Below are 13,659 nucleotides of genomic sequence, written 5' to 3' on the forward strand. Positions count from 1 at the left end.
GATCAGTAGCACGGATAATCAGAGATCAGCAGCATAGATAAAGATCAGCAGCATGGATAATCAAAGATCAGCGGCATGGATAATCAAAGATCAGCGGCATGGCTAATCAAAGATCAGCGGCATGGATAATCAGAGATCAGCAACATGGATAATCAGAGATCAGCAGCATGGATAATCAGAGAACAGCAGCATGGATAATCAGAGAACAGATGTCACATATCACAAATTTAAATGGAATTACAATGATTTTTCTTTAATTAGTGATATGTGACTTGTCTGTGCTGCTGATTATCCATGCTGCTTATCTCTTTTAGTCTTTAATCTTAAATGTAGATTACTGTAGAAGAGGTTAGATTTTCAGTGTAATGTTAAGTATAAGGATGTATATTCCTGAAACAAACCTTGAAGTACCTCACTGAGCCACAAATTGTGCTTTGTGGAACAAACAAAAAAGAAATAAAGAAAATTGGGCTGAGGTGGAAGTAAGACTATTTTCACATTGCTAACTTAAAACACTTTGTTAAACTTTTGACAGGTTTTCTCACTCTTAACTTCTCCCCCCGTGTGTTTGTGTTGCTCAGAAGAGAATTCCTCATCTGATTCTTTTTTCTGAGCTCTGAAGTTCCTCCTTGCCGTTGCCATTCACTTCACAGCTAACTCCCACAACTTTGAACAACTTCTACTCTTCATCATCTCATTGTTATGGCGAGCACAACTATTCTTCTCCTACTCCTCTATTTTTATTGTTTTTGAGTTGACTTCAATAAGAATGGTTAATGTCTCATTTGGACCTCGACAGGAGAGTTTTTATTTATTTATTTTAACTCCTCCACAGTTATTATTTTGAAATTGTCAGTTTTATCAGCCACCACTTGTTGTATTAGACACTCACGTCACAGCAGTTCGACACATTTGTCATTTAAAATACACCTTAACACTTAACTTACAGCCCAGTTCAGACAAAGTTGGGACATTGTGGAAAATGTAAATAAAATTTGTGTTTACCAAATCTCATAAACCAATATTTTATTCACACTGGAACTTAGTAAACATATAAAACGTGTATCATATTTTTCGGACTATAAGGCGCACCAGATTATAAGGCGCAATATCAACGAACGGGTCTGTTTTCATACATAAGGTGCACTGGATTATAAGGTGCATTAAGTGAAACAAAACAGTCAAATAAGTCTAACTTTTTTTTTAACTCATTCACAATAACTCTCAACATTGTTCAATTGTACCACATAAAATCAGTTCAAGGTCAGTAAGCACAACCAGAATTAATACATATGGTGCACTGGATTATAAGGCTCACTGTCGATTTTTGAGAAAATTAAAGGATTTTAAGTGCCCCTTATAGTCTGAAAAATACAGTAAATAAAGACATTGTAAAAGTTTTGGGAAAAAATATATAACTTTTAATTTTATAGCAGCAACATGTCTCACAAAAGATGGAATAAAGGCAGTAAAAGACTAATTGTAAGCAGTACAAATATAAAAGTAAAAGCTGGAGGAGCTTTTTTTTAATTGAAATAGGCAAAGCAATGCTCTATAAATGAAAAGAGGCAACGTGGAAAGCTGTTCTGCATTTAGTAAACAAAACTTTTCCTTTTGGAAACCATAGACACCACTTCCTCCATACTAAAGAGGATATTATCACCTTCCAGCCTGTTATCAATACACAGTTCAAATGTCTGCCTCTCTGATGATATGGTGGTGCACCAAATACAAAAGTGCCTTAAATGTCCCAGAAATGGGATCATTTTTTAGTATGACTGTTTGGCGTGTTTACATGTCCCATTGTGAATAAAATATGATTTTATGAGATTTGCAAATCATTGCATTCTGTTTTCATTACATTTACATGAAGGCTTGTTGGAATTAAGGTTGTATTTCATTTTACCAGCACCTGTTTTGTTTACGGAGTGGCTCAATAAGCCTCATCTGGGATTTATAGTACAGTTTTGTCACCTGTGTAGTTCATGCGTAATGTCTAAAATAATAAAAATACATTACAGTTTGTGTTTTTTTTTTATCGTTGATGTTATAGACCCTAATATCCGGGGCATTCGTGGAGCAATTGGACTTTCTGCGTGTCAATGAAGCAGAGTAAGAGCTTATTCTGGTCTTTGTTGTCTTTTTTACTGACTGTTTTGCTTCTATAAGAATTGTTAAACCGCAGTATAACTTGTAAAGACACTTAAAAGGAAAATTAATGGAATCAAAATAAATTGCAAGCGTTACAGTAGTTGTTGTAATGAAACATGCATTGTAAAGTATGTTTATAAAAATCAAACACATAAAGTGTACATGCTGTTTAATTCCAAGCATCACACAGAATTAATTGTTTCTGTGCATCTTTTGCAAAGAATCCCAGAGTTTAAGAGCTTCGAGGAGCTGGAGCTGCCAAAGCACTCAAAGGTGAAGAGACAGACGAGCACTCCGAACGCCTCAGACCTGGAGCAGCAGCCGGAGATCAGCGTGGAGGAGTGGCAGAACAAACCCACCCATGAGATCCTGCAGAAGTTTCACGTGAGTTAACTTCAAGGAACAGGAGTTGCTTCTTTAGCTTCGAGGTGATCACTCTTACATTTCCTCGCACACCCCTTTCTGTACCTCCTCTCTCAGGCAGCTCTGATAGATGAGCTTGGGTCTCCTCAGCAACTTGTTGTATTCTACAACAGGAAGTCTGTGATGTTCCACACACATTTTTTTTTCAAGATTGTGCTTGTTTTTTCAGCAGCTATTTTCTGTTGTACCCTCACATGCATGAAAATGACTTGGGTTTTTTTGTCCTTCAGAGAAAGAAGATTCCTTTACTGCTTTGCATTGCCATATTCCACTTCCTTTATATATATTTTGTCTTTGTGTAGGAGAGCGGCTGCTTAGCCAGTCAGGCGCAACTTGCCAGCATCCTTCTCAGGAGAGAAGGACCTGACTTTCTTGAAAAAGATGGTAAGCTCACACTATTATTAAAATGTAAAATCCTAATCAGCCATAAGCTGTTGAGGACATAAAAGAAGCTTAGCACTCCATGAAGGGATACACATCACCCACTACATTTAATGCCAATGTTCTAAACAAAGATCAGATTTTCTATAGAAATAAGAGTTTTAGCCCTTTTGACTAAATCTTAAAAATATTGATGGGCGCAATAGCACACAAAATTGAACAATGTCATGTGATACGTTAGTGCTCTGAGTGTGTATTGGGGATGACTCGGCTAACACAAACAAATATCTATACAGTAGTCTCTTGTTTATCACAGGGTTTAGGGGACCACACTCCCCGCGATAAGTGGAAAACCGTGAAGTAGGGATACAGTAGTCCAAGTTCAAGTTTCATTCCCAATCTCCCGCATTGTGTGTAAATAAACAATTTAAATTTAAATACTGTAATATTTTAAATAAACAAGCCATGCAGCATGTATTGTTTATTTAAAATATTACAGTATTTAAATTTAAATTGTAGAGGAGATAAGTGCAGCAGAACATCAAAGCGTTAACCCTTCACACAGCTGATGCAGCACGGAGCAGAAATGTACTTCTTGATCACTTACACTGAAACAACTGAACATAGAAGTTCTAAAATAATTTAAAATAACTTTTAACACTTTTATATTTTTGTGATTATGACGATTTTACGATGTGACATACTTTGAATTTTAAGTTGGAAGACAAAAGTCCATCAGTGCAGCTGGACAGCAAAGGGTTAACCCTTCATGAAGCTGCTTCAGTACAGAGCAGAAATGTGTGGGTGGCAGAGAACTGAGATCATGACAGGCTGCAGAGGAAGCTTCTCCCTGCACCTGTGAGCTTCACAAAGGTGCTAAATCATTTTAAATAATTTATTTTAAATAAACAATCCATGCCGCTTGTGTGGCTCATCCATCAAACAGTCAAGTATGGGTCATGTCCACTCTTATTTTGAAAAACCGTGAAAGAGCGAGTCTGCGAAAGTCGAACCGCTAAGTAGATTGGGACTACTATATATATATATTTATTTATTTTATATTTTTTTAATTATATCTATTTGCATTAAATATTTCAGGGATTTGAATATTTCAGATGTTATAAAATATGTTTGCATGTGGTCCTAGCACAAATATGTTCTGATTCCAGAGAACCTGATGGAGGAACTGGAGAGAATCTACAGAAGAGCTGGCAGCAGAAAACTTTGGTCTGACACTCTCACACACACCACAAACATGCAGGCCTTCCAAAACACAACTTCTAAAAATGCATCCAGAATTGTTCGGTGCCTGCACTGTTTCATTCTGATGGAAATTATTTTCGAAATGTACAAAAGGTTGTGTAAACATGGAAGCATGTGAAAACACGTGCTGTGTTTTTAGGAAGTTTCTTTAATCTCACTGTCTTTATTCCTGACATGTCTGTCTGTGTTCCCCCACAAACTTATACTGGAACAAAAATGTTACTGCTTTTTAATCTGGGTGAACAGGCTGGCAGTGCGGCGCGCTGCTGCCATTACCAAGAAGTTTGCCAGCTCTATAGCGCCTCACATCACCACAATTCTGGTGCATGGGAAACAGGTAATGGTCAGGCACAGATGGAGGAAACACCCCCGCATGCATCAGCTGGCTAACTAGCTGGCTAGCTGGAGAGCTGTGTGAGGTGTTAGGCCAATCCCATTTAAACGTCTTTATGAAAATGTTTTCCATGAGATTTATCCTTCTTAAATCTGTGAACGAAATTTGCGAAAACTAAGGTTTGTAAAAATAATTTTTATTTTGAAAAGCTTTGTCTATTGTACAGCAGAGAATTAAGGTGTTTTGTTTTGTTTTTCGGGCCATTAAAAGATAAAAAGTAAGTAAAATGTGTATAATATATAAAGTGCACAATGTAGATATACCATCAAAACAAAACAAATACAGTAGTCCCTCATTAATCGTGGGGGTTACGTTCCAGATCCCCCTGCAATAAGTGAAAAACCACGAAGTAGAAGTGACAGATTTCCGAGTTGAAACAACAAACCTAAACAGTTCAGTCAGCTAATAAATTTAAATCCACTAAACTAAAGCAAAAGTCTAGTGAGCTTTTTTTTTGATTGGATCGAAACTTTCTCTCCAGCAGAAAGCAACTTTGCCTTCTGGGTAATGTAGTCCTTTAGACTGGTGATACAGTCAGTATAGACTTGTTGAGAGAAAACTACAAAATGGCGGCACTTTTTTTTTTTTTTGTACAATCTTACATTACTGTACTGTGAAAAACCGCGAAAGAACAAGTCCGCAAAAGTCAAACCGCTAAGTAGCGATGGACCACTGTACTGTTAAATCATGTACAGTAAAGTTAAACGTTATGTAAACCTAATTGTTGTGACCATATTTGACTCAACAGTTCTCTGTTTAGCTACAGATCGTGTAACTTCGTCAAAACTTCACAAAAAGCCATCTTGCCCATCCCATTTTGAAATACATTAATTTTGTTTACCTTTGTAAACGTTGCTAACGCTCACACAGTCGTAATACTGGCGAGCCAGCTAGGCAAGGCTAGCAGGAACCTTGACTCAGATACCTTCAGGAGCTGAGTTTGTGATCAGTGTTGGCTTACTCTCCTTTTTAACCGACACAGAGGCAGGATCATCCCTTCTGCTTTGTCCCCGATGTTCTCCAAGGCTGGCTGCAAACTGCAAATTAAGTAGAATTTGGCTCGAACCCCTGGTGCATTTATCATAAATATCCATGATAGATATTTGAGATATTTGTTTCTGGAGCAAGCATCACTCACAAAGTCATCTGAATAAATACTGTGAGGGGAATACATCTAAAGGCTCACAGTACTTGATCAATTATTGGTGAGTGTTTTTTCACCCCTGTGAACAAGATCATCGTCTACTTCAAATTATGATTGTGTTCCAGATCCTTTAGCTTATTTTCCTTATGTGGGTTTCCTTAAGTTGGATATGCATAATTCTTGTTCGTATGGTTAAAAACTATGATTCTGAAAGCAGAAAACTTTCTGTTTAGTTTGTGGTTTTGCTGCTGGCCTGATATTGAAGTACTGACAACATATTGTGGATGGATGTCTGAACTCACAGCTGAGTTTCTGTTCCCATTTACAGTGATCAATGTTTTGTGTTCATGGTTTGGTTTTATAGCTGACTGACATAACAACTTTTATTGTATGCTGTTTTATTCATTAGGGAAAATTTTGGAAAGAATAATGTATTTGTTCGATAAAAAAGAACAGCTTTTACTTTCTTGCTGAGAAACAACAGCCATATTCTTTTCTTAAGTACCATATTTTCCGGCCTATAAGTCACACCGAAGTATAAGTCACATCTGTCCAAAAATGTCTAGTAGTTTGGAAAAATCCATAAATAAGTCACTTCGCCGTATAAGTCGCACCTATAATGTGTCACCGCTGACACGTCACATTTGTTTTGCGTCACCACTGACAACCTGGAAATGTGGGACTGTGTTGTGCCCAAAATCGATCGGCTGCCAAATGGCGGCTGCGGGAGCGTGCACGGGAGGACTTTAACAAGAATTTAACAAGAATAACACTTAAAAACAATTATTTGTTTGCTCAAAATTATAGCAAAGGTGTGTCTCAGTTGAACTTTTCCTTAATAAATGCACTTCAGTGGTCAAATTAGCTGCATTTCACCAGGGTGGCGCAGCGAAATGAAGCTGATTTGACGGTTGCTCCAGGCGAGCTGGACGAAGGTGGCAGTCTATGGGAAGCTGATCGTATCATTAATAGCCACTTTTACCAATTACATGACACAAAGGTATGCCATACTAATCGAGTGCCATCTAGCGGCTAAAAATGGTAGTGTTCAATGTTTTCAATGTCAGAATGAATGAAAACGGTCATATCTCAGTCAAAATTTTGTTTGGAAATATGGGAAAAAATCCATAAATAAGTTGCTTCGGCTTACAAGTCACAGAGCATGCAAACTAGGCAAAAAGGTGAGACTTATAGGCCGTAAAATACGGTATCAGTGCTGCTTTGACAGCATAAATGTTAAAAATGTATCCCTTTTTAACATCCTGGATATTTCTTTGTATTTCCACAGGTTTAAACACAGAACACAGTAACACTGGTCCTTCTCAGCATATAATAAGAGCCAGTTGTGTTTCAGCTGGTTATATGTTCCCATTTATGACATAACCTCATGCATCCACCTCAGCTCTGAGGACTGCTTCACCTCCATGTGTGTGTTGTCAGTGGCAGCCCCGGCTACGCGAATGTTTTAGACAGCCGCGGTTTCAGTGTGCTAATTTTTCCTCATAGGATTCCTGCAGGCAAGAGGAAGCAGTTTTCAGGCTTGCACTGAATTTTGTAAACAATAAACTCAGAAATGTGTGAACATTAAAATATTTACGAGAAAGCAAATTATTTATTTGGGCTTTAAACACATAAACTTAACATTGTCATTAGAATAAAGGTTTATTTTAGCAACTAAAAAGGCTTGCCATGCTCTTTGTGGACAAATCTTTGCAAATTACTTTTATGTATCTATAATGTTTCATTTAATTGTTAAAAAAAAAAAACATAAATAAACTAAATGTAAAGATACATGTTAAATTCCTTCGCTGAAAGTTGTTCACTGCCATAAATTTCTCAAGAATGTTCTTGTGTCTTTTCACCCACTAGGTCTGTTGTCCGTCTTGCTGCCAGTCTCTTAACTAAGCTAGTGGATAGCCTTGCCCCCAGTATTACTAGTATTTTAGTGCAAGGCAAGCAGGTAAGTCGGCACACAGACAGAACGGCCTGACTAGTGACATTCCCTTCTCTAAAATCAAAATGTTTGGGGGAAACAGTTGGACCAATCATTTTAATGTTCACTGATTCTAAAGAAAATTAAAATTAAATAGGGATAAAATGTTACTTTTAAAGCTCCTCGTGCTTGGGAATTACCAGCTGCTTTGCTCGTGTCCCTCATCACCGCTCACCTCGATTGTTTGTGGGTTTTAAGCTGCAGCAAGGCTGCCAGTGTGACCATCAGAGAATCCTAATGTGCACCTTGTCTGGACACATCATGACTGATGCACTGTGACTTGTGAATGGAGTGATGCCGCCACCTCACACTGGTTGACTTTCAGTGCATCATTTCCCGTCAAGTGTTATTCAGAGATTAGCCTCTTCTCGAGAGTATCAGTTATCTTGCTGCATTTTTAACCTTTTGAGCAGTTTTAGGCGTTTCATTATGCTGAAGGAGCTGAAGGTGTGAATCTGCATATAGATTGCCTACCTTGAGGGAATGCTCCTCTCTACATGATTGGAAAAGCTCATTTAAAATTGGAGATGGATGTGCGTACAATAACTGCTCCGCACCAAGAGTAAGAGGCACCATCTAATTTAAGTAGACTTTTCGCTCTATTGGTGATTATATGTTTTATTGTTATTGAAATCCTACAATCCTTCCCTTCAGGATTCCAAATTTTATTTCAGCTTCAGGCCTCTTTTTCTTTTTCAAACAGTCCAATTCAGTTTAAATGTAAAGATGAGTGATGCATCCAAGTTTAAGAGTTGGATTTCATCATCCGAAGGCGAAGATAAAAGTGTGCCCTCTCATCAGTGAGATTGCTGAGGTGTAATTTACATGAGCTGCTTCAGAGCAAAAACACAAGAGTGTAGTTGAGATCTGTCATTTTTCCCCCTTTTCACTTTAATGTGACTCTAGGAGAGGAGGCCAATTTCAAAGCCATCAAACACACATGTCGAAATTGTGCCTTGAACAAAATGTGGCGCACATGACAACGCATCCACGTGCACAATCCTGCACGTTTCTCCTGTAAATAACTCTCAGGTTGTATCTAGATATGAACAAGAGTGTTTTCTTCTCCTTCTGTGCACGATCACCAGGTGACCCTCGGTCTGTTTGGCCATGAGGAGGTGGTGATCTCCAACCCCCTGTCTCCAGGAGTCATCCAGGGCATCATTTACAGCAAGTGCTCTCCTCAAGGAGGAGAGAGGGAAGCTGTCCTCCAGCAGGAGCTGGTCATCCACATTGGATGGATTATCTCCAACAACCCTGAGCTGTTCAGCGGCATGCTCAAAATCAGAGTCGGGTAGGCCAATGTCATTGAACCGGTACCTCTAAAAGCTCTTTAGCGTTTTGTCAAGCAGGATTAGCTCATGCAGTACGCACACTGATTTTCTCTTTCCCCGGTGTTCATTGGAGTATTTATGACGAAGTAAGTTGAAATGTACACCTAAGGTTAGAAAGACTTCAGGAATTAGAAAAAGGTTTGTAAACTCAATCATCCAGGTAGATAAATCACAAAAAAGGTTAAATCATATCAGCTGGACAAGTTTCTTTAAGGCAGAAACGTTTTGTCTTTCATCCGAAAGACTTCATCGGTCTGAGGCCTGATAACCCAGATCTGTCTCACAAATAGCACCTCCTTGATGTGTTTCAAGCCAGTCCTCTGTGGACAATCCAAAGAAACTAGCTTTACATATGCAAAAAAAGGGACCATCCATCCAAAACGATCAATCATCATGCATAACAATCAAGTGTTTTAGGGTAGATGGCCAACTTGCTACTCACAGAAACAGCCTGAGGAACACAAAGGCCAAAATGGTTCAGCAAATGAAAAAATAATGAATAACTTTACAATGCTGCAATTCTAAAACCCCACAATAAGATTCTATTTTAAGTGGTTGTGTTGATTAAATAGTGCGCAATCCTGGATTTGTATCCCTGACAAGCCCCTATTTTATCCCAACTCGGCTCAAAAGTCATGACATAAATGGGAGAGATGCAGGATTTCACTCAAAGCAAAGTGATTTCTTTACAAAAATAAATAAACCAAAGCATGACATTGGGAAAGTCATTGTGATTAAATGTGTCAGTTGACAGCTGAATGAAGAAAACAATGTAAAGTACTGTATGAGTAAAAACTTGAATTAAATGGCTGAGGTTTTGAGCAGGAGCAGGTTCAAGATGTGTCACTTTTAAACTCTCAGGCAGCATTTTAAGTTTTAGGAATACCTTGGGGAAAACCCTGTTTCTCATCACAGCTGCATCCTGAAACATTACCACAAACCTGATATTAAAGAAACTGGTCTAGATGACACGATTTAACCTTTTTTGTTGGTATCTACCTGGATGATTGACTTACAAACCATTTTATAAAAGAAGGAAGACACATATGAACTTCAACAATGTTCAGTCTGGTCTTCTGAACAGTTTCTTTTTTGTTGAGATGTTTCATCCTTCATCCAAAGGACTTCATCAGTCCAAGGAGCCACAACAAATTGAGTCCCACAAGCAACACACTCACATAGTGGACCAACCAGTTTGCTTGTGATAAGTTGGTTTATCGGGCCCGCCCTCTCTCCCTTTGACTCCTCTGAGGCAGCCATAGTCAAAGTAATTCAAAACACACATGAACTCTTTTTACAGAAGTGCTGCCATGGCTTTTGAACACTAACCCATCTCAGATGGACAGCGGACAGTTGTTTTGCAGTCACTGGTGCAGTAGCTTTAGTCTTAAACATATTTGTACCAACGATGCAAAACATCCAGGTCATTATGAGCAAAGAGTAAAAACTAGGTGTACATTAATGTTAAAGTACTGATCGTGCAGAGGCAGACCGTGTATTGGACTTTTAGAGAGACATCAAGGCAGCAAGTTTTCTTCAGCAGAACAAACCCAGACCTCGTCCTACACCACACACTACAGCACAGTTTTATAGACACAGACTGTGTGTGCCTCACAGATGGTGTACGTCTCTTAAATTTCATGAAACAAATATGAATTCAGATTTCTTATACAAAAACACAACAAATACTGTCTTTAGTTTCTAATTAATTAAAAAGTATAATTAAAAAGAAGGCTGATGTAACAGAGAAACGTATCCTTGTGTTTATAACGTAATTTTAAAAATATGTAATTTGCTTTCACTTCCTAAGTACGGTAACAAAAAAATTGTGTCTATAAATCAAAAGTTATGATTTTCTAGAGAAAAAGATGTTGCCTTTGAACGTATATCCTCGCTTGTCTGTACATAAATGGGGTTTTATTGGTGTCCTCTGTTTAGTGTTTTCAACAGTGCTAACTTCATCTTTATCATCCTGTATGTATTACGTGGTTCTTAAGATGGATCGTCCAGGCTATGAAGCATGAGCTGAAGATCCGAGCTGGAGACATGCCCCCTCAGGACATCTACCAGCTGTCACCCAGTGACATCAAGCAGCTTCTGCTGGACGTCCTGCAGCCGCAGCACACCGGCAGGTACTCTGAAACAAACCTGGCTATCACTTTCCTACACGCCATCAACAGACCTCCTTTCACCACACTCAGATCTGCCTTTGAAGATACCACGGTTTTATCTTAATGCTTGTTTATCTTTTTTTTGTTTGTTTTAATTATTGTATCTGCTTTGGCAATGTTTTTTATCTTATCGTCTTATTTCATCGCATCCCAATTTCCCGTGGAGAATGAATAAAGTTTTATCTTATCTTGTTTCAAACACGCTGACTGAAAACCGTTTCCTTAAGCACAAAAGCTGTCATTATTGTTGTTTTTAATCTGTTTTTAAGACTCAAACCTCTCCCTTCTTTGCCCGCCAGGTCTTGGCTGAACAGGCGACAGATCGATGGCTCTCTGAACAGAACCCCTCTGGGCTTTTATGACCGTGTGTGGCAGATCCTGGAGCGGACTCCCAATGGGATTGTGGTTGCTGGGACTCACCTCCCACAGGTTCCCCCCTCTACCTTCACAAGACAAACACTTTGACCTTTTCAGCGCGTCAGAAGTTCCTAAACACTTGACAGATCCCATACACCTACAGTGTGTTCTGTTCAGGGTGGTCACAGCTGTCTAAAAACCATCTCACTACCCGACATGTTTGTTTGCCTTCTTCTCTCTGTGCAGCAACCTACTCTGTCTGACATGACTATGTATGAGATGAACTTCTCCCTGCTGGTGGAAGGCACACTGAAGAACATCATCCTGCCTGAGTACAGACAGATCATTGTGGAGGTGAACACCCATTTATAAACACCACTGAAGAGCAGCAAAGTAGAAAAAGTACAGAAGAAATCAAATGAACTTGGTTAATAGAGGTTATCCAGTACAAATTACAATTTTGTCTTCTTTCACACAATGCAATGTGTGAAACAGTGAAGCTCATTTTTTAGTCTGTGTCTCTGTCTGCCTCTTGTAAGAGTGCTGTCATGGACAGGTGTGTGGTTGCCATGGCAACCCACTGGCAGCAGCTGTAACATTTCTAATGGTCTTGACTTGTGTCTTATAAAGTCCAAACAGCAAAATGTAGGCATTTTTCTTAGCTTCAAACTTTACAAAGTTGCTTTTGTTTGTTTTGGTCTGTAGCCACAGTGGCAGCTTCTGAACATTTTTAGTTTTAATTTATCCAACAATGTTCAGTCAGGTCATCTGGACGGTTTCTTATTTGCTGAGATGTTTCGTCCTTCATCTAAAGGACTTCATCAGTCCGAGGAGCCACAAACAAACTGATTCCCACAAGCAGCACACTCACAGTAAAAAAAAACAGTTTGGGGGTGATACGATCTTTGTCCAGTTTGCTTCTCGGACTGATGAAGTCCTTTGGATGAAGGACAAAACATCTCAGCAAATAACAAAACCATCCAGATGAGCTGACATTGTTGGATTTGTACCTGAATTATTGAGCATGAACTTTGAAGTTCTAATTTATGTTTTTTTTTCCCTTTGTCTTCAACGCTCCTAGTTACTGATGGTGGTGGCCATAGTTCTGGAGAGAAACCCAGAGCTGGATTTCAGTGACCCGGTGGACCTGGATGGACTGGTGAAGGAAGCCTTTAACGATTTCCAGAAGGACCGCAGTCGCTTCGAAGGAATTGAGAAACAGGTCAAATATCTTCCCTTCAGCTCGGACAGTCTACCAAAGCGTTGTATCAATATGTTTCATCCTCCATTCCTCTCTGTGTTGTCCCAGGATGATATGGAGGCTTTCTACAACACCCCACCTATAGGAAAAAGGGGCACCTCCAGCTACTTGACCAAGGGAGTTATGGCCCAGCTGCTGCAAGGAGACATCAAGCCCTGCAAAGATGACCCGTGCTCTGTTAGCTAAATCCACCGCACTTAAAAGTCTCTGTCTTCATCTTCTCAGGCTTCATTACACAGATTCCCACTATAACCCTTAAGTTTGCCCTAAAGTTTTGAAAGAAATTTCTTTCTTTATTTTTGTATTTCTTAGAAACCAGCTTCAAAAGTTCTGTATGTGATTATTGTGCGTTTCGGAGCTGATAATATGTAGGACTCTGCTAATGAGCGAGGCTCTGATGGAACGGTTCAAGCTGTGCAGTAAATCCCATCTGCACCCGTCATCAGCTGTGATGCATCACGTGAAAGTACAAAACTCAGCGTGAGAACTGGTGCTCCGAGCACTCGGGGGGGGTCTTGAACATGTGTCACTTATCACTCAAACCAGAAAGCACTTGTTTCTAATTTTATTTCATACATTTTATAACACATAAATCTTGGACTCCTCATATAAATTAAGCTTGTAGACTTTTGTCTCTCTGTGAATCTGATATTTGAGTGCTCATAACGTAAACATTAAACCTTTATTTGTAACTTATATAATATAATTAAGAAATTTGATCTGAATATATAAATATAGGTAGTTATTGTTTGAGTTTATGTTTTGTATTGACTTCCTGTTAGAGGAG

At 39.0% G+C, this 13,659-nt stretch overlaps 2 protein-coding genes across 2 annotated transcripts in view; both read left to right on the forward strand.

The window, feature by feature from the left end:
• Positions 1–4,612, forward strand: part of phkb (phosphorylase kinase, beta) — a gene marked incomplete in the record, with an annotated part of 145,326 nt that extends 140,714 nt beyond the window's left edge. The window contains 5 exon segments of the mRNA XM_037694140.1: positions 2,054–2,112; positions 2,373–2,535; positions 2,877–2,958; positions 4,125–4,182; positions 4,465–4,612. Of these exon segments, the coding sequence (XP_037550068.1) occupies positions 2,054–2,112; positions 2,373–2,535; positions 2,877–2,958; positions 4,125–4,182; positions 4,465–4,612 (510 nt within the window).
• Positions 4,613–6,745: 2,133 nt separating this feature from the next.
• Positions 6,746–13,418, forward strand: LOC119426582 (phosphorylase b kinase regulatory subunit beta). Its single transcript, XM_037694151.1, has 8 exons — positions 6,746–6,756; positions 7,626–7,716; positions 8,838–9,043; positions 11,081–11,215; positions 11,554–11,683; positions 11,858–11,965; positions 12,693–12,833; positions 12,921–13,418. Exons 1-8 carry the CDS (start codon positions 6,746–6,748, stop codon positions 13,056–13,058), a joined length of 960 nt encoding a protein of 319 aa, XP_037550079.1. The 3' UTR covers positions 13,059–13,418.
• Positions 13,419–13,659: the final 241 nt, after the last annotated feature.

The sequence above is a fragment of the Nematolebias whitei genome, chromosome 2 (assembly GCF_014905685.2).
Source record: "Nematolebias whitei isolate Nwh7 chromosome 2, NemWhi1, whole genome shotgun sequence".
NCBI lineage: Eukaryota > Metazoa > Chordata > Actinopteri > Cyprinodontiformes > Rivulidae > Nematolebias > Nematolebias whitei.